The 22,256-nt window shown below is 29.2% G+C and overlaps 3 protein-coding genes across 6 annotated transcripts; all 3 read right to left on the bottom strand.

The window, feature by feature from the left end:
* Window positions 1-4,907: 4,907 nt before the first annotated feature.
* Bm8035 (Uncharacterized protein) lies at window positions 4,908-6,438 on the bottom strand (the record flags this gene model as incomplete). The annotated part of the gene is made up of 2 exons (XM_043082974.1): window positions 4,908-5,025; window positions 6,383-6,438. 2 exons carry the CDS (start codon window positions 6,436-6,438, stop codon window positions 4,908-4,910), a joined length of 174 nt encoding a protein of 57 aa, XP_042938908.1.
* A 2,393-nt stretch (window positions 6,439-8,831) lies between these two features.
* Bm67 (Uncharacterized protein) lies at window positions 8,832-12,701 on the bottom strand (the record flags this gene model as incomplete). 4 transcript variants are annotated; one of them, XM_043082970.1, is made up of 8 exons in its annotated part: window positions 8,832-8,939; window positions 9,321-9,512; window positions 10,093-10,195; window positions 10,611-10,712; window positions 11,032-11,176; window positions 11,941-12,038; window positions 12,422-12,505; window positions 12,619-12,701. In XM_043082970.1, the coding sequence occupies 8 exons, from the start codon at window positions 12,699-12,701 to the stop codon at window positions 8,832-8,834; spliced, it is 915 nt and encodes a 304-aa protein (XP_042938904.1). The 4 variants fall into 4 exon arrangements, with proteins under 4 accessions (XP_042938904.1, XP_042938906.1, XP_042938905.1 ...); XM_043082972.1 differs by having other exon boundaries at window positions 12,619-12,677; XM_043082971.1 differs by lacking the exon at window positions 10,611-10,712.
* A 2,799-nt stretch (window positions 12,702-15,500) lies between these two features.
* Bm8034 (Uncharacterized protein) lies at window positions 15,501-17,344 on the bottom strand (the record flags this gene model as incomplete). Its single annotated transcript, XM_043082969.1, has 3 exons — window positions 15,501-15,602; window positions 15,849-15,930; window positions 17,289-17,344. 3 exons carry the CDS (start codon window positions 17,342-17,344, stop codon window positions 15,501-15,503), a joined length of 240 nt encoding a protein of 79 aa, XP_042938903.1.
* Between the last annotated feature and the right edge of the window lie 4,912 nt (window positions 17,345-22,256).

The raw sequence follows: 22,256 nt of genomic DNA, 5'->3' as shown, positions 1-22,256 counted from the left end.
CAATATGACCCACTAGGATTCATAGTTCCTATACTGATAAGATTCAAATTGTTTCTCCAAACTTTGTGGAAAAAGAACCTTTCATGGGATCAAACTATAAGTGAGGAAGATGAAACCACGTGGAAATTACTCACGAACGAATGGCCAAAGAAACTAAAGGATCTACCAAGATTCACAACAAATTGTTCCAAGCAAGTACAATTTCATGTTTTTACTGACGCATCAACTGCTGCATACTCAGCAGCTTTATACATTCGAACTCAAGAAAGAGAAGTATTCTTAGTGTTTGCTAAATCCCGAATTGCGCCAATTAAAGGAATGTCAATACCTCGATTAGAATTACTGGCAATACTCATCGGAGTGAGAATGGTACAATTCGTATTAAAACAAAAAGAGCTTGAGGACGTGATAACAATTTTATGGTCCGATTCTCAATGTGCGCTTCATTGGGTTCACAATAGTTCCCGTTTACTACCAACGTTCATACAAAATAGGGTAGAAGAAATACGAAAGGCGAAAATCCATTTTAGATATATCCCAAGTGAACAAAACCCAGCTGATATAGCTACAAAAGGAATCTCTCCGAATAAACTAAAAGGATATGATCTTTGGTGGAAAGGACCAAAGTGGTTAACAGAAAACGAATCAAAATGGCCACAGTGGAAATACAATTACAATGAGGATTACCAGGATGAAGAAATTGTGGCCCACATCACAGAACCAATTATCATAAACAAACATTTCGGAATCTTAGATGCTAGTCGTTTTAGCAAATGGTCAAGATTAATAAGAACAACTGGTTGGGTTCTGAAATTCATAAGATTAACAATGAAAAGGGAAATTCCTTGGCTAAAGATGGCAACGAAAGAAAAGAATATATTGACAACACAGGATTACGAGTTGTCAGAAATTGTGCTATTCAAACAAGCACAGTCAGAAGGAGTTACCAAAGATGAAATAATCAAATGGAATTTGTTCTATGATAACGAACTATGGAGATACAAAAGCCGCGTAGTTAACTCTGAAATGAAAGAGAGTAACTTACACCCAATATATCTCCCGAGACACAACACCATAACTGAACTCTTTATTCAGCAACGACATGAACAACTGTATCATGCTGGAATTGCTCATACACTCTCAAATCTGAGATCGACGATATGGATCCCAAAAGGTAGAACGGAAGTCAAACGAATCTTGAATAAGTGCATGAAGTGCAGACGCTGGACAACTAAACCATTCAAATTACCAACTATGGCTGATCTTCCAGCATCTCGGACCACAAGATCAAGACCCTTTGCGCGAGTAGGACTAGACTATTTAGGTCCTGTGAATATCAGGAGTGATAATGGGCTAACAAAAAGATGGGTAGCACTATTCACATGTTTCACAACAAGAGCTGTACATCTAGAAGTAGTAGAAACTCTTTCAGCCGAAAGCTTTTTACATGTTTTCAGAAGATTTACAGCAAGACGAGGCTTTCCAGAATTAATCTTAAGCGACAACGCTGGTCAATTCCAGTTAATTTTTAAAATCATTGTGAAACAACAATTAAATGAATTCCTAGCGGAAAGGAAAATGATCTGGAAAAATATAATACCAAAGGCGCCTTGGAACGGAGGAGTATATGAGCGACTTATTGGGTTAACAAAAAGGGCAATGAAAAGAGCCATCGGCAGAAAGTTATTATGGGAACGGGAATTGATTACGCTAGTAGCGGAAGTGGAAAGTATTTTGAATACTCGACCACTAACTTACGTAAATTTTGATGATTGTATCATATTGCGTCCAATTGACTTTATACTACCGAATGCGCATCTAATCATGCCTGCTAAAAACAAGAATGAAATGGATGATTTTATCCCTCATAAATTGGATTCGAGAGAAAAACTCATTCAATACTGGTCAAATACACTAAAGGCCCTCGATGCCTTCTGGGAAATATGGAAAGAGGAATATTTAAATACTCTTAAAGAAAGAGCACAAAGGGAACACTCTTCTCCGAGAGATGTAGTAAAAAGAACTCCCCACGAGGGAGAGATTGTGTTACTAAATGAACCAGAAATTCCCCGTGGCATGTGGAAACTAGCCAGAATAAGAGAAATCAAAACAGGAAAGGATGGAGAAGTGAGAAGTGTCTCGATAGAATTACCGAAAGGAAAAATACTCAACAGACCGGTGAATATGTTATACCCACTGGAAGTCAAAGGTGAGGAAATTGACCCTCAACCAACAATGTTTAACAAATCAGTGCAAAATGTCAATGAACAAGAACCAATTGCTCTACGAACTAGAAGCGCTATAAGGCGAAGCAATCAACCAAAGCTGTCCAACGAACTAAAGCATTTAGCTCCTTCGGTCGGGAGTGTCGCGGATTTTAATATCGCGATCTAAAAATATGAGTTGCAAATTGTAGTAAAGATATCTACGTAATTTCCGCAAATAATGCTTATACTTCGGACTCTTTGTTTCCAAATTTATGCTTCTACATATTGAAACAATTTACATCGTTCTTTGTTAGCAATCCTTACAATCATGAGGATATCTACATTGTTCTTTGTTAGCTATCATAATCATGCGGTTATCTAATAAGCTCTTTATTAGCAACTGGTGCCCATGCAAGCACCTCCTCTCCTTTGTTTGGATCATTGTCTAACATCAATGTAGATTTTATAACCATACTATTGTCAATTAGATCAGTTTAAAAATCATCCAATCCTCCGAATCAGTTTATTCAATTGTTGCCCAAATATTTAGCTGGCATCCAACACATCTCCCTGACATCAAACTTCTCCCCCGAATAACAATTTAACCAAATCATAAAGGTTGTTTCCAAAAACATTTTTGCTTCCACTACAACCATTTCTCTGCAAATATAACAATACCACTAGAAGACATTTTGATTAACTCATGACATTTCTCTGCAAATATAACAAGATCACTAGAAGACATTTTGATTAATTCATTAACTCATACCATTTCTCTGCAAATATAACAATATCACTAGAAGGTATTTTGATTACTTCACTAACTCACATCATTTCTCTACAGATATAACAAGATCACTAGAAGATATTTTGATTAATTCACTAACTCATACCATTTCTTTACCAATATAACAAGATCACTAGAAGACATTTTGATTAATTCATTAACTCATACCATTTCTCTGCAGATATAACAATATCACTAGAAGATATTTTGATTAATTCATTACTCATACCATTTCTCTGCAGATATAACAATATCACTAGAAGACATTTTGATTAATTCATTAACTCGTACCATTTCCCTCGTCCCATTTCTCTACAGATATAACAATATCACTAGAAGACATTTTGATTAATTCATTAATTCGTACCATTTCCCTCGTCCCATTTCTCTACAGATATAACAATATCACTAGAAGACATTTTGATTACTTCATTAACTCATACCATTTCTCTACAGATATAACAATATCACTAGAAGACGTTTTGATTACTTCATTAACTCATACCATTTCTCTACAGATATAACATTATCACTAGAAGACATTTTGATTAATTCATTCCCCTTCTCTACAGATATAACAATATCACTAGAAGACATTTTGATTAATTCATTCCCCTTCTCTACAGATATAACAATATCACTAGAAGACGTTTTGATTACTTCATTAACTCATACCATATCTCTACAGATATAACAAGATCACTAGAAAACATTTTGATTAATTCATTCCCCTTCTCTGCATATATAACAATATCACTAGAAGACGTTTTGATTACTTCATTAACTCATACCATTTCTCTACAGATATAACAATATCACTAGAAGACGTTTTGATTACTTCATTAACTCATACCATTTCTCTACAGATATAACAATATCACTAGAAGACATTTTGATTAATTCATTAACTCGTACCATTTCTCTCCAGATATAACAATATCACTAGAAGGTATTTTGATTAATTCATTAACTCGTACCATTTCCTCTATTTCTCTACAGATATAAAAATATCACTAAAAGATATTTTGATAAATTCATCTACTCATACCATTTCTCTGCAGATATAACAATATCACTAGAAGACATTTTGATTAATTCATTAACTCATAACATTACTCTACTGATTTTACAATATCACTAGAAGACATTTTGATTAATTCATTAACTCCTACCATTTCCCTCGTCCCATTTCTCTCCAGATATAACAATATCACTAGGAGACATTTTGATTAATTCATTAACTCGTCCCATTTCTCTACAGATGTAACAATATCACTAGAAGGCATTTTGATTAATTCATTAACTCATACCATTTCTCCACAGATGCAACAATATCATTAGAAGGCATTTTGAATAATTCATTAACTCGTACCATTTCTCTCCAGATATAACAGTATCACTAGAAGATATTTTGATTAATTCATTAACTCACATCATTTTTTTGCAGATATAAAAATATCACAAGAAGATATTTTGATAAATTCATCTACTCATACCATTTCTCTACCAATATTACAAGATCAGAAGACATTTTAATTCATTAACTCATATCATTTCTCTGCAGATAAAAAATTATCAGTAGCTCAGGTGCTTGCGTATGCAGATTATGGAAATGGATCGACATCACAGCCAATAGCACCGCCCATTTGCTGCTGTTGGTTGTGCAGTGGCAACCGCAGCTGATACAGCTAGCTGATCAGCAGTTTGCTGCTGTTGCAGGCATTGTTTACGAGTGGCACCCTGTGAAGGTGTAGGGAGATTTGTTGCTTTGAGATGTCAACCCGTAAAGAATGAAGTAAAACGAAATAGTGTGACGAGTTATTTTGAAAAAAAAAAAAAAAAAAAAAAAATATCAAACACAATCAAAGAAGCTTTACTGAACTAAGCAAAATATCTAAATCAATCCAAAATTTTCAACTGCTACTAGTACGCAATCCTAATAGACATACCGCGGAACTATCAGATGCTAAGTTGCCGATGTCCGATACATCCATCATCAGTGCTGAAAGATAGATATCCAGATTAGGCGATCTACAATAGAACACATTAACACCATTTAATTATAAGGTCTCATTCCGAATCATTCATATTAGTTAAGTTATAAGGCTAATCTCACTCAACCGTGTAGATTGTTCCTATTGTTCAACAAGGAAGAAATTAGAGGTAATGATCAATAAGTGAAAAGATAGATTTATATATAAGAACTGATGAATAGCTTGAAATGAAAAGTTAAAAAAAAAAAAAAAAAAAGAAACGCATGAAAAGTTAAAAACTTGAACTAAATATATACAATCTATTTATAGGATTTTTTCGTTGAAAAAATTTAATTCAGTCCATTCCACATATCATTGGGCGACCAATTCATCGTAATATGAATGATGTATTAAACGTTGAATGTATTGCTGCACAGGATCTAGTTTTACTACCAACAAAAGTTGATTATAAAAAATTAGAGCAAAAAAAAACGAGCAATATGATAGCAATTCAATTGCTCATAATTTTAGTAGTTCGGAAATCAAATTAGTAACGATACAACTATCGCAGATTTTAACATCGCGAAGCACTAAATAAATGTTAACAATGCTTAATATAGCTTAATCCATTGATGTCTTTTACAATTCATCGTAATGGTTTAATTGACTTTTGATCTTATATCAATTCATATACAATGAGCATCTATCATGTAGTGTTTATTGCAACTCATAGTAGCCACTTATCATAATGTCTAGACAACTCATTGTACTTTCTTTCGTGATATCCATTCAATTCATTGTGATATTCATTGTAAAACCTATTGTTAAAGTTACTTGCTATAATGTCTAGACAATTTATCCTTTGTATAAAAATTCTAATTATAAACCACTCCTGTCGCGAATTATAATTTCGCGAAAAACTCCTAACTAATTTCATACTATCATAAATCATCTCTTCTTTTCATTGTAAAACACTTCCAATTCTTTACACATATAATTTTACTGTAAAATTGTAATTAGCTTTCATCTAATCTTTTCGTTGTAAAACACTTCCAATTCTTTACACATATAATTTTACTGTAAAATTGTAATTAGCTTTCATCTAATCTTTTCATTGTAAAACACTTTCAATTCTTTACATATATGATTTTTATCCTAGACACGCCCAATCCTTACTCATATAAATTCAATTCTAACAAACAAACCGGGTTAATTTTTTCACATTCATTATCATTATCATCATTGTCGACTACTACTTTGTTAACCAATATCAATTCCTCCAATCTTCTTCTTTAATATAAATTTCTTCTCTTTTATTTTACTGCTCTGTTTATTAATACTACATTTTCGAAAAATAAAGGTTTATTAATCTTCCTACTGTATTGCAACAATTCGAATATCAACCAACAGACAACCTTTCACGACAAAATAATTTTTTGGTGCCACGAGCCGGGAACAAGTCAAGCCACATTATCGCGAGCTTTCAACCGGCAAAGGAAAGGTTAGTCAGTCTTCTTAAAGAAGTAAATCAACTGGAGATCAAATTTCCAGATCCAAATATGACAATAGAAGAAAAAGAAGATTTTTATGTGATAAGAAAAAGAGTGTTAGAAGATAAACTTCGAAGAATCCAATTATGCGTGACTACGCTTGAATCTATCAACGATAAATGGTTCACATATACTCAACAAATCGTCACGATGAAAAGAAGAGAAGAAGAAGAAGAAAAATACAAAACAGTAACAGAAGGTGACCAAGGAATATTTCAATTATTACACGAAGGAAAGGAAGCGATAATAACACTGACAATGCACAAGGATGAAGTCGATCAAAACTTAAAATATGGATGAATGTTTCTTATTCTTGGTCACTTTTCATTTATTTTTTTAACATTCTATAAAACAACATGTAGATTTTTCATTCTATAAAACAACATGTAGATTTTTCATGTAAAAATCCGCAAACAACATGTAGATTTTTATGTGATAAGAAAAAGAGTGTTAGAAGATAAACTTCGAAGAATCCAATTATGCGTGACTACGCTTGAATCTATCAACGATAAATGGTTCACATATACTCAACAAATCGTCACGATGAAAAGAAGAGAAGAGGAAGAAAAATACAAAACAGTAACAGAAGGTGACCAAGGAATATTTCAATTATTACACGAAGGAAAGGAAGCGATAATAACACTGACAATGCACAAGGATGAAGTCGATCAAAACTTAAAATATGGATGAATGTTTCTTATTCTTGGTCACTTTTCATTTATTTTCTTAACATTCTATAAAAAAACGCATACACAACAAACATAATGTAAATAATGAACATACATACATAATAAGTATACGAGTACACATAATAAGTATACGAATACAATAAGTACACACATATACTATAAAAAAATATATACAAAAAGCATACAGGTATACAAATACCAGAAATATACAATAAATATAACGTATACAATGAGCATGCATATAAGATGAAATTGCTGAAATTCCGGTACTGGAGAAAACAAGAATATCGGAAAAACAAAATTATGGTATTATATACACTTTGCATGAATGTATTCTCAGCAATAATTAACTATTTTTTATAATTAAAAAAAATATTCTTTAATAGAAAATTTATACTTTGAAGCAATTTCTTAAGCGTATGAACATATGACGAACTTTACGTATAGTAACAGTGATAAATAAGTAGAAATATATAGGAAGGGAGAGGGGACATGACAGGATGGAGGGAAGGAATAAATAAAGGTCATAGCAATTATTTCTGCAAAATGTTCTAATAATAATGAAATTCTATTCAAGATAAAACTTTCCCAAATCTAAAAACTTCTTACTCAAAATGAATTTCATGTAAATTTAATTGCTATTTTACTTTAATCAAATTCAATTTACTTTAATACTTAGTCCAGTATTAATTTCTCTTATTTTTTTTATAATATTTTTTCATTTCAACTATTTTCCTTTTTCTTTTTTTAAAGAAGGTGTTTATCTTATTATACTACGTGATATGATTTTTGTGTTTTTCCATTACAAATAAAATTAAATTCGTACAATATCAATTATTGGAATTTTTTTATATTCCAATAATTGGTATTGTGATATTTTTTTTACTGAAAATTATATAGTATTAATGAGGTTAATGTTTGTTAATGTAAACATTATGCTCTAATTTCAATGATATTTCGACAAAAAATATAATATTATAATGAAAATTAATTCTATCTGTAAAAAATTATGTCTGTTTGTTTTTTCTAAATGTCAGATTTCAAAAATAGTGGATACATCATTTATGTGAAAGATCAAAACCAGAGAAACAGAAAATAAGGTTTCAAAACAAAAAAAAAAAAAAAAAAAAAAAAAAAATAATATTATATATATATTACGTAATAGCAGAAATGTAGTTCTATTTAAAATTAATTGGTAAAATAATTTATGTGTTATTTAGCACAATTAGAAATATTCCATTAAAATATCTAATGACTGAGTATGAGAAATATGTATTAAGAATGTGAGAAATAGTTTTGTTGAATTTGATGCAAACCACTGATTCGAAGCTATACTGTTCTGAATAATAAAATTTGTTGACATAAGCTCACAAATATTAAAATGTAGTTTTCAAAAAATAGTCTATTTAATGATTTCGAAGATTAATTTTATTTTTACATCAATCAATTTGAAATATTTATCATAAAAACAAAATCAAAATTATGATAGTATGTGTTGATTTATTATTTACAATATCAAATAAAACAATCAGTAAATGGAAAGAATAAATTTATTCTTCGTCAGTAAATGAAAAGAATAAATTTATTCTTCGCATCGTATTTTTTCTTTTGCTTAAAGTTTAATTTTAATTTGCTCTTAATCGTTCCACTGCCATACTAAAAAATGAACACTGATCGGCACACATCATTTGAAAATGTCTGCACCAAATCTCTGCCATATCACAGTATGCTCCCTGTAAAAATACTCTTCCTCATTCTTATCATATTGACAATATCACTTGTAATAAATAGCTACCAATAATTCCAATCTTTTTTCATCATTATTTGCAATGCAAAACTGATTATTACAGTTCTTCTGTTCTATAATAAACAGCGCACTTTCTTCTATTATAGTAAACGAAAATGCGTAATCATGGATTATTTCTTTCCATATTAATGTTTAATTTTTGAAAATAATTTTGCTAGATTAAAATAATTCAAAAAAAGTTATGCATAAATAAGCTCAATTAGACGATGGAATAACTTTATTTTTATTGCCCTTGCAATTTATGATAATTGGCCTAAAATTTTAGACATTTTTTTTTTTGAATAAATATTGGACTAAATTTGTTAACCTTAATAACATCATCGGAAGAATGCATAAATGAGCTAAAATTTATGGAAAGACGTCCGATGAAGAGAAGCATAGCATGTAATATTGGCCAAATAGCTTGGACAATTAATTCGATAAATGCAGCAATTGAAAGTTCCAAATAACTAATAAACAAATAACTGGCAATAATGAAACCTGTTATTGTTGCAGGATGCTAAAATTAATTTATTAGAGCCATGAAAAAAAATTACATAAATTATGATTAAAAATAAGCAATTATGCTAGATATATTCTCAGCAAAATAACAGTTATTATCGGTTTTTTAAAATCGAATTCAAAGAGAATTTAAAATAAAATAAAAAAGAATGTATTTTTATTAAAATGCGAAATTTAGGTAATTTTTTTTTTAATGAGGTAATAAGCTAATTTAACGCAGAATACACGAATTGATATCGTTTCACGTAATGTAGATTGTTACTATAGAGGGAAAAAAAAAAGAAAAATAGCAATTTAAAATTAAAACAGGTATTTTAGTTTTAAATTGTTAGAATAAATCTTATTAGTTGAAGATAATTTGTAATTTTATTTTGGTTTAAATAAAAGTTGAAAAATAACTGAGAGGAAATTATTAAATCATAATTATTATTCTCCAAAGAGTTTTATTATTGATTATAAACAATTATCATTGTCATCAACAAATAACTATTTTACTTGCTATATGGTACCCATCATTATTTAAATTTTTCTTTCGTTTATTACTAAATATAATTATCTCATACTTATACGATACTTACCGGATGATCCTTCAACAATTGTATTAATTTAGTTAGAAGAAGAAGAAAATCATCAAGTAATTGATAAAATGCATGGGAAAATCGATGAGCAGATATTTTATCACTATAAAAAGAAAAAAATTATTAGAAATTAATAAAATTAATTTTAGTATATCCACATTAACGATAATCAAAGTTAATTTATAACTTAAAAAATTGCAATTCTGATAAATGGAAGATAATTATCTAAGCAAAGAGAAGATTGAAACACTCAAAATAAAAACTTTTCATTTTATCAATGTCAGTAAATAATTTATATATTGGATATAAATTATTTATATCATAAATTTGTTTTTTTTGTTATTGATGGCATATTATTCTTCTTTCATTATTTAAGTTTTTTTTTCTAAATTACTTTCTTCTATCCTTGCAAATATTAATGAATAATGGGATTTTTTTTCAGTAAAACATGCTATTTCAAATTAAAAATTTGTTATAAATTTGATAAAAGTATTTCTGATAATCAGTATAAAATGAACTCTATTTTGCTTTGATTAAGATTGCAAATATTTTGGATATTTGGACACATCGAGATATCATCACGTCTTTCGGAAGCTGAACTCTGGATGACAAATTCACTACTATAAAAATAGATTAATTGATAATCAAAAAGATTATAACATAATTATTATAATTCAACAGATAAGGAATATTTTTGATCACTTCACTAAATCTTTTCAAAAGTAAATTAAAGTTGGTTTCTTCTAAAAGTTAATTTATAAACTGATTTTCTCTATAATTAATAACTATTGAGAAATTCTCATAACATGAAACACATATATATATATAATTCTCAAAACAAAACAAACAATATAATTTTAACTGATTTAAACAGATATTAAAACCAATATAGGAGAACTTAACTCTCACTGATTCGTTTGTTACATTTTAGGAACTAACTTTGAAGTGGATGAATCTATATTTGATCTATGACGCCTGCTGCTTTTCCGAGAATGTCGTTGTCGTTTGCGATAATTTCGATGGAACCGTTTTGGTGCTACCGATGTTTCATGACCCGTAGATTTTGTTGAGTTCTCTTGCGCAGCTCAATTCAAATAACTTAATTTTAAATTGGATCCATCAAAGATGAATGCAATCTATCGTATCTTTCATACATACATACATCATCGTTGTACATATTATAAACTTCAATAACAAATATCAGCTCATTTAATTAATAAATAATTTCGAAGCAAAAGCATAATATGTATTTTAAACTTGTATTACTATGCTTTTCTATGATAATCTATAATTCAATTAGTTTTGAAGAAGATTAAGCCTTCTCCAATAATTTCTTTTTTCATCATATTAAATTAAAATAGTTTACAGAAATCTAAAATCTAATTACATTACATAAGATATTGATATTACTATGAGTATTATTAAGTTTGTAATCTAATCATCAAAATAACTCATATTTAATTCTGGTTTGAGTGACTTAAGAATGGAGAGAAAAATATAAGCGAAAGGTCAAATATTAAGGATATCGTAAGAATATGCATGGAATCTGCTTCACATGCTGAAAATGTCACTTTTCTTTACTTAAAATTATTAGACAAGAAAAAGTTGAGAATAATATTCGATAATTTTAATAAACGAATGATTTTTCTTTTTTGTTATTAACATAAATGGTCAACTGTACAATGAAGAAAAGAGGATTTATCCAGTAGAAGTTGATAAGAAATACATAATTATAAAGATGAATGATCTGTTAGCAATGGTTAAATGTCTCAGGAAGAAATGTCACACAATACTGTGTCACCAATTATTATAAATTTGCTTATTTAAAATATAATAGGAAAGAATTACTATATGTTGTTTGTGATTGCATTGTGCCATTCAGTAATTTAGCATTTGAGATTGACAAATCAGTTATGACATTACTGGTTTCTGTTTTGTCGGACGGTCTGAAAAACATATATTGGTCATTTACTTACTTTTTTTATAGAATGTTAAAAAAATAAATGAAAAGTGACCAAGAATAAGAAACATTCATCCATATTTTACGTTACTCATGTATTTTTTTCAAATATTTTTTATTTTCCTTACTTTATTTTGTAATTAATAAAGTAAGGAAAATAATCTAACTTTAATCATGCAAGAGTTTTTAATTTTAGTTTTTTTTTTTTTTTTTTTCCTAGTGGAATATGAATTACATTGACAATATTGAAGTAAGAGATATCATATAAGTAACGATGATTGATCCGTTCAATAATATACTGCGTATTTCGTAAATTTTTCATGTAAAATAAAATACTAAATTAAACTGAAGATATGAAATAAAACGGACGGGATTTCATTAGGTATTGGCATATCAATAATGTCCTCGATAGATGGACAATTTGGTATATCATCCGTGCGATCCTTATGCTTCCTGAAGAAAAGTAAAATATTGATTATCTCACTCCCGATTGATCGATAAAATTATTCTATGTCGTAAAGTAGCGTAGAGAAATTAGGAAAAATAAAGGAGTTTTATAACTTTACATTATCCATCGTTGTTTTAAAGTTCTAATTTCCTTTCTTTTAAAACGATCCGGTGACATAGCTGTAGAATCTAAATTGAACATTTCGTCAGACTTTATGATCGTTTAATTAATATAATATAAAATAGCACCAAATATTCCTTACTCTAGTTACGAAAAAAAAAAAAATAAACATCTCTGATTGTGTGATTTAATTAGGCTATTAAAGTTACATTGTGCTCTATTCGAAACGTTTATATTTCAGATCAGGGTAAAGGCTAAAGCACAATGTTCTTTTTCCGCAACTGTAATGAAACTTTGAAAGAAAAAAGTTACCGTCTAAGCATACGTTAATAACATTTTCGTAGAGAGCTACTTTGCTAATCAAATTAAAAATCAAATGAAAAATTTTCAATATTATAAAAATAATCGAAACGAAAATTATATATATATATATATATATATATATATATATATATAATCAAATAGTATATTGAAAAGCTAATCAAATCAAAAATCCAATATTATAATGAAACAAACAAATAACTGGATACTTCTGGAAAAATATGATGAAAAAAAGATGAAAACAGAGAATAATATCATTCTAATGATACTAAAATAAAGTACGTCAAAATTCTCCGTCTTAATTTGACATCCAATTTCCGTTAGCAGATACCAAACCGCTAAGCTTCTAACAGTACTGACAAACAGATTTCAATTAAAAAATTTTTACCGTTTAAATGAATTCAAAAATTCAACATTTTTTATTATCACACAAAGAATTGTATCAATGTTATTATCATTAATAGATTAGCTAACCTAATTGGTTACATTATCACTGCATAAGGAAGAATTTAATTATCAACATTCAAATTATCATATTTTCCAACTATCAAAGTTTTAAATTGTAAACTTTACTATTCAGAAAAAAGGGAATTTCTTTATCTCATATCTGTTAATGTTTTACAGTCATTTCTTATATAATGCATATGTTATTGATATAAAAATAATCAAAATATGAAATCCAAAACAAAAGGAAGTGACCTTGAAGAGTTATCAGATAATCTTCAATTAATAATTCTCTCGTCTTTCGTCCTGAATCGAAACTTTTATCACTATTATCAGTTTGACTTAAATTACAACCCCCACTGCTATCATCTAGAATGACAATAATGTTTTTGTACTGATATCTAATCATAATTACCCAAGCTTCTAATGTCACTGAAAAGTTTAAATTGTCGTAATATTCATCCAAACTTTCAAATATATTTAAATGTAATTCAAGCATGTAAACTATAGACCATACAATCGGGAAATTTAAGTCCATTATATTACTATTTCAAAAACTTCAACCTCTTCCGATCCTCTTCTCATTTATCCCTTATAATTTCCTATTTCTTTCTTCATTAATATAATATTATTTCAGAATTAAAAATTGAGTACGAAATGAATAACAACACAAAAGTTTAAATTTCAAATTATCAATTATTAATTATATTTACATAAAATGATAAAATTTCTATGGAAATAAAAGATAAGGCAGCGCAAATCTTTCATTTATCCGCCATATATTTTCTAGCCGTTTACATTTCGAAATAATTACATGCTTAACAAATTGCTATAATGTTTAACAAAATGTTATAATAGACATTTAAGCAAGTAAGCAAATAAGCTTAAGTAAGAAACATATGCAACACGTGTTATATTCCCACATATTCTATTGTCCTCTATATACAGAAATGTGCATATGATTATCTTAAAATTATACGATAAAGACAGAAAAGCAACTATCAAGCAAAACTATACCACTCCCATGCTCTTAAATAATGCCATTGTTGAGAAAGAGTGAACCATTATATAAGTAATTTACATGTGTGCAAAAGAAAAAGAAGGAACAAAAATTTGCATAAAATAAGGAAAGAAGAGATTCGGAATTTTCAAAGATTTCTTCACTATTATAATTGTAATAGTAATAATATAATATTAACAATAATAGTAAACTATTTTAACCTAAATCATTTGACAATTATTGTTTAAAATGATACTTAATAATATTAAATTTAACTTATTACTTATGTTATCTGATAATATTATAAAATGTTGAAATAAGTAGAATTTTTGCAATTGTTATTTATTCAATGTAACGTAAAAATACTTTTATTATTCATTTATATGTTATCAAAAAATAATTTTCTTGATTAATTTGTAACATTAAGTATATACGCATGCAACGTTAAACGTTTGGTAGGATTATGACTAGATTTGCGACTAGTATACACTATTAACTGTTACGCTAATACTGGAGTTGATATTTTTTAATTTTATCCAATCATCTTTATGGCCTAGCAAACAGTGGAAGACTAACCATTAATATCCTATAAATGGCTGAGTAATGGCTGAAGTCCACCTGTTGCATCTTGTTGTGTTGCAATAGCACCATAGTAATTGAGCTTGTCGCTTTTGCAAGATCATTGAGTGAATTTTCATTTTTGAATTTTCTGTCATTTGAGTATCCATTGCGACGCCCGAAATTTACTTATTGTCTTATTTTTATACTACTTCAATGCATTTTTGAAAACAAAACAACGCATTTCTATTTCGTATAGTAGAGATTCTCCTTTTATTGCACAAATTTTTTTTGTTAGCAATGATCAGCTAGTGTAGATTATTAACCATTTTCTTAAGGTAAAACAAGCTGATACAGAATCTCTGGCATGACATGTTGACTTTAAATACAAAATCTGAAGACTTCTAATTTCCCTAACTTCACAGTGCATTACGAATTTTAACATCAAATAACGGTATGAATGCCTTATGTGAAGAAATATTAATTCGGAATATTAATGCTTGCCTGAGACGAGACCCTTTTTGTGGACCAGTAGCTCAGGTGATTGCGTATGCAGATTATGGAGATGGATCGTCATCACAGCCAACAGCACCGCCCATTTGCTGCTGTTGTTGTGCAGTGGCAACTGCAGCTGATACAGCTAGCTGATCAACAGTTTGCTGCTGTTGCAGGCTTGTTTACGAGTGGCACCTTGTGAAGGTGTAGGGAGATTTGTTGCATTGAGATGTCAACCCGTAAAGAATGAAGTAAAACGAAATAGTGTGACGAGCTATTTAGAAAAGAAGTTTTGAATTAATCAAAATGTCTTCTAAACACAATCAAAGAAGCTTTACTGAACTAAGCAAAATATCTAAATCAATCCAAAATTTTCAACTGCTACTAGTACGCAATCCTAATAGACATACCGCGGAACTATCAGATGCTAAGTTGCCGATGTCCGATACATCCATCATCAGTGCTGAAAGATAGATATCCAGATTAGGCGATCTACAATAGAACACATTAACACCATTTAATTATAAGGTCTCATTCCGAATCATTCATATTAGTTAAGTTATAAGGCTAATCTCACTCAACCGTGTAGATTGTTCCTATTGTTCAACAAGGAAGAAATTAGAGGTAATGATCAATAAGTGAAAAGATAGATTTATATATAAGAACTGATGAATAGCTTGAAATGAAAAGTTAAAAAAAAAAAAAAAAAAAAGAAACGCATGAAAAGTTAAAAACTTGAACTAAATATATACAATCTATTTATAGGATTTTTTCGTTGAAAAAATTTAATTCAGTCCATTCCACATATCATTGGGCGACCAATTCATCGTAATATGAATGATGTATTAAACGTTGAATGTATTGCTGCACAGGATCTAGTTTTACTACCAACAAAAGTTGATTATAAAAAATTAGAGCAAAAAAAAACGAGCAATATGATAGCAATTCAATTGCTCATAATTTTAGTAGTTCGGAAATCAAATTAGTAACGATACAACTATCGCAGATTTTAACATCGCGAAGCACTAAATAAATGTTAACAATGCTTAATATAGCTTAATCCATTGATGTCTTTTACAATTCATCGTAATGGTTTAATTGACTTTTGATCTTATATCAATTCATATACAATGAGCATCTATCATGTAGTGTTTATTGCAACTCATAGTAGCCACTTATCATAATGTCTAGACAACTCATTGTACTTTCTTTCGTGATATCCATTCAATTCATTGTGATATTCATTGTAAAACCTATTGTTAAAGTTACTTGCTATAATGTCTAGACAATTTATCCTTTGTATAAAAATTCTAATTATAAACCACTCCTGTCGCGAATTATAATTTCGCGAAAAACTCCTAACTAATTTCATACTATCATAAATCATCTCTTCTTTTCATTGTAAAACACTTCCAATTCTTTACACATATAATTTTACTGTAAAATTGTAATTAGCTTTCATCTAATCTTTTCGTTGTAAAACACTTCCAATTCTTTACACATATAATTTTACTGTAAAATTGTAATTAGCTTTCATCTAATCTTTTCATTGTAAAACACTTTCAATTCTTTACATATATGATTTTTATCCTAGACACGCCCAATCCTTACTCATATAAATTCAATTCTAACAAACAAACCGGGTTAATTTTTTCACATTCATTATCATTATCATCATTGTCGACTACTACTTTGTTAACCAATATCAATTCCTCCAATCTTCTTCTTTAATATAAATTTCTTCTCTTTTATTTTACTGCTCTGTTTATTAATACTACATTTTCGAAAAATAAAGGTTTATTAATCTTCCTACTGTATTGCAACAATTCGAATATCAACCAACAGACAACCTTTCACGACAAAATAATTTTTTGGTGCCACGAGCCGGGAACAAGTCAAGCCACATTATCGCGAGCTTTCAACCGGCAAAGGAAAGGTTAGTCAGTCTTCTTAAAGAAGTAAATCAACTGGAGATCAAATTTCCAGATCCAAATATGACAATAGAAGAAAAAGAAGATTTTTATGTGATAAGAAAAAGAGTATTAGAAGATAAACTTCGAAGAATCCAATTATGCGTGACTACGCTTGAATCTATCAACGATAAATGGTTCACATATACTCAACAAATCGTCACGATGAAAAGAAGAGAAGAAGAAGAAGAAAAATACAAAACAGTAACAGAAGGTGACCAAGGAATATTTCAATTATTACACGAAGGAAAGGAAGCGATAATAACACTGACAATGCACAAGGATGAAGTCGATCAAAACTTAAAACAACTCTCAAAGGAGTTGACGAACAAACAAACAAAAGAAGAAGCAAAATTTACTCCTTCTTCAAATATTAATGTAAATCTTCCTCATTTATCGCTTCCTATTCGATGGAGACCCTATTGGAGCAGTTTTAACGAAGCAGTCCACACACAAGCGATTCTAGAAATACAAAAATTGAATTACTTGTACTCATGTCTCAAAGGAAAAGCTCTACAAGCAATATCTGGATATGATATAGCTCCAGAGAATTATGGAGTCATCAGAAAACTGCTCAATTAAAAATATGGCGATCACTCAATAGTAACAACATTACTCTACAACGAACTCCAATCAATTAAACGAAATGAAAGAGAATGGATTGGAACAATTGAAAACATAGAACGAGTACTACGCCAGTTAGAAGCTCTAGGAGAAAGCCTCGAACATTCAAATATTGAAATCTTGATCGAGAGCAAGTTGCCATTATGGATATTAAATAAAATATATAAACATAAGAAGAAGGACATGCCTTGGTCAATTCTCAAACTAAGAAACTTTTTAACAAGTTTAGTTAATGTGAATGAACAGATTAGAAACTGTCAACATTCACTCACTCAACTCAATATTAAATCTACAACTACCAAACAGGAACAAAAACAACGATACAATCCCGGAGGAACTTCAGCACTGTCTTCTAGTGATATTGTTATATATGCAGAGAAGGGGAATGAATTATTCAAAATGTATTCTAGTGATCTTGTTATATCTGTAGAGATATGGTATGAGTTAATGAAGTAATCAAAACGTCTTCTAGTGATATTGTTATATATGCAGAGAAGGGGAATGAATTATTCAAAATGTATTCTAGTGATCTTGTTATATCTGTAGAGATATGGTATGAGTTAATAAAGTAATCAAAACGTCTTGTAATGATATTGTTATATTGGTAGAGAAATGGTATGAGTTAATGAAGTAATCAAAACATCTTCTAGTGATATTGTTATATCTGTAGAGAAATGGTATGAGATAATGAAGTAATCAAAACTTCTTAGTGATCTTGTTATATTGGTAGAGAAATGGTATGAGTTAATGAAGTAATCAAAATGTCTTCTTGTGATAATGTTATATCTGTAGAGATATGGTATGAGTTAATGAAGTAATCAAAACGTCTTCTAGTGATATTGTTAAATCTGTAGAGAAGGGGAATGAATTAATCAAAATGTCTTCTAGTGATATTGTTATATATGCAGAGAAGGGAATGAATTAATCAAAATGTTTTCTAGTGATCTTGTTATATCTGTAGAGATATGGTATGAGTTAATGAAGTAATCAAAACGTCTTCTAGTGATATTGTTATATATGCAGAGAAGGGGAATGAATAAATCAAAATGTCTTCTAGCGATATTGTTATATCTGTAGAGAAATGGTATGAGTTAATGAAGTAATCAAAACGTCTTCTAGTGATATTGTTATATATACAGAGAAGGGGAATGAATTATTCAAAATGTATTCTAGTGATCTTGTTATATCTGTAGAGATATGGTATGAGTTAATAAAGTAATCAAAACGTCTTGTAATGATATTGTTATATTGGTAGAGAAATGGTATGAGTTAATGAAGTAATCAAAACATCTTCTAGTGATATTGTTATATCTGTAGAGAAATGGTATGAGATAATGAAGTAATCAAAACTTCTAGTGATATTGTTATATCTGTAGAGAAATGGTATTGGTTAATGAAGTAATCAAAATATCTTCTAGTGATCTTGTTATATTGGTAGAGAAATGGTATGAGTTAATGAAGTAATCAAAATGTCTTCTTGTGATAATGTTATATCTGTAGAGATATGGTATGAGTTAATGAAGTAATCAAAACGTCTTCTAGTAATATTGTTAAATCTGTAGAGAAGGGAATGAATTAATCAATATGTCTTCTAGTGATATTGTTATATATGCAGAGAAGGGGAATGAATTAATCAAAATGTTTTCTTGTGATCTTGTTATATCTGTAGAGATATGGTATGAGTTAATGAAGTAATCAAAACGTCTTCTAGTGATATTGTTATATTAGCAGAGAGGTGGCATGAATTAATCAAAATGTCTTCTAGTAATATTGTTATATTTGCAGAGAAGTGGCATGAATTAATCAAAATGTCTTCTAGTGATATAGTTATATTTACAGAGAAGTGGCATTAATTAATCGAAATGTCTTCTAGTGATATTGTTACATTTGCAGAGGAATGGCGTGATATTGTTACATCTGCAGAGAAATGGTATGAGTTAATGATGTAATCAAAACGTCTTCTAGTGATATTGTTATATCTGTAGAGATATGATATTGTTATATCTGTAGAGAAATGGTGTGAGTTAATAAATTAAAATGTCTTCTAGTGATATTGTTATATTTGCAGAGAAATGGTATGAGTTAATGAAGTAATCAAAACGTCTTCTAGTGATATTGTTATATTTGCAGAGAGGTGGCATGAATTAATCAAAATGTCTTCTAGTAATATTGTTATATTTGCAGAGAAGTGGCATGAATTAATCAAAATGTCTTCTAGTAAAACTGTTATATTTACAGAGAAGTGGCATTAATTAATCGAAATGTCTTCTAGTGATATTGTTACATTTGCAGAGGAATGGCGTGATATTGTTACATCTGCAGAGAAATGGTATGAGTTAATGATGTAATCAAAACGTCTTCTAGTGATTTTGTTACATCTGCAGAGAAATGGTATGAGTTAATGAAGTGATCAAAATATCTTCTAGTGATCTTGTTATATTGGTAGAGAAATGGTATGAGTTAATGAAGTAATCAAAATGTCTTCTAGTGGTATTGTTATATCTGTAGAGAAATGGTATGAGTTAATGAAGTAATCAAAACGTCTTCTAGTGATAATGTTATATCTGTAGAGAAGGAAAATGAAGTAATCAAAACGTCTTCTAGTGATATTGTTATATCTGTAGAGAAGGGGAATAAATTAATCAAAATGTCTTCTAGTGATAATGTAATATCTGTAGAGATATGGTATGAGTTAATGAAGTAATCAAAACGTCTTCTAGTGATATTGTTATATATGCAGAGAAGGGGAATGAATAAATCAAAATGTCTTCTAGCGATATTGTTATATCTGTAGAGAAATGGTATGAGTTAATGAAGTAATCAAAACGTCTTCTAGTGATATTGTTATATATACAGAGAAGGGGAATGAATTATTCAAAATGTATTCTAGTGATCTTGTTATATCTGTAGAGATATGGTATGAGTTAATAAAGTAATCAAAACGTCTTGTAATGATATTGTTATATTGGTAGAGAAATGGTATGAGTTAATGAAGTAATCAAAACATCTTCTAGTGATATTGTTATATCTGTAGAGAAATGGTATGAGATAATGAAGTAATCAAAACTTCTAGTGATATTGTTATATCTGTAGAGAAATGGTATTGGTTAATGAAGTAATCAAAATATCTTCTAGTGATCTTGTTATATTGGTAGAGAAATGGTATGAGTTAATGAAGTAATCAAAATGTCTTCTTGTGATATTGTTATATTAGCAGAGAGGTGGCATGAATTAATCAAAATGTCTTCTAATGATATTGTTATATCTGTAGAGAAATGGTATGAGTAAATGAAGTGATCAAAATATCTTCTAGTGATCTTGTTATATTGGTAGAGAAATGGTATGAGTTAATGAAGTAATCAAAACGTCTTTTAGTGATATGGTAATATCTGTAGAGAATGGGTGTGAGTTAATTAATCAAAATGTCTTCTAGTGATATTGTTATATTTGTAGAGAAATGGTATGAGTTAATGAAGTAATCAAAATACCTTCTAGTGATCTTGTTATATAGGTAGAGAAATGGTATGAGTTAATGAAGTAATCAAAACGTCTTCTAGTTATATTGTTATATCTGTAGAGAAGGGGAATGAATTAATCAAAATGTCTTCTAGTGATATTGTTACAATTGCAGAGAAGGGGAATGAATTAATCAATATGTCTTCTAGTGATATTGTTATATCTGTAGAGAAGGGGAATGAATTAATCAAAACGTCTTCTAGTGATAATGTTATATCTGTAGAGAAATGGTATGAGTGAATGAAGTAATCAAAACGTCTTCTAGTGATATTGTTATATCTCTGTAGAGAAGGGGAATGAATTAATCAAAATGTCTTCTAGTGATATTGTTACAATTGCAGAGAAGTGGCATGAATTAATCAAAATGTCTTCTAGTGATATTGTTATATCGGTAGAGAAATGGTATGAGTTAATGAAGTAATCAAAACGTCTTCTAGTGATATTGTTATATCTGTAGAGAAATGGTATGAGTTAATGAAGTAATCAAAATACCTTCTAGTGATCTTGTTATATTGGTAGAGATATGGTATGAGTTAATAAATTAATCAAAATGTCTTCTAATGATATTGTTATATCTGTAGAGATATGGTATGAGTTAATGAAGTAATCAAAATACCTTCTAGTGATCTTGTTATATAGGTAGAGAAATGGTATGAGTTAATGTAGTAATCAAAACGTCTTCTAGTGATATTGTTATATTTGCAGAGA

This window comes from Brugia malayi, assembly GCF_000002995.4.
Source record: "Brugia malayi strain FR3 genome assembly, contig: Bm_049, whole genome shotgun sequence".
In the NCBI taxonomy this organism is placed as follows: Eukaryota; Metazoa; Nematoda; class Chromadorea; order Rhabditida; family Onchocercidae; genus Brugia; species Brugia malayi.
Note: the sequence above shows the minus strand (reverse complement) of the source record. Positions and strands in the feature narration are given on the sequence as shown.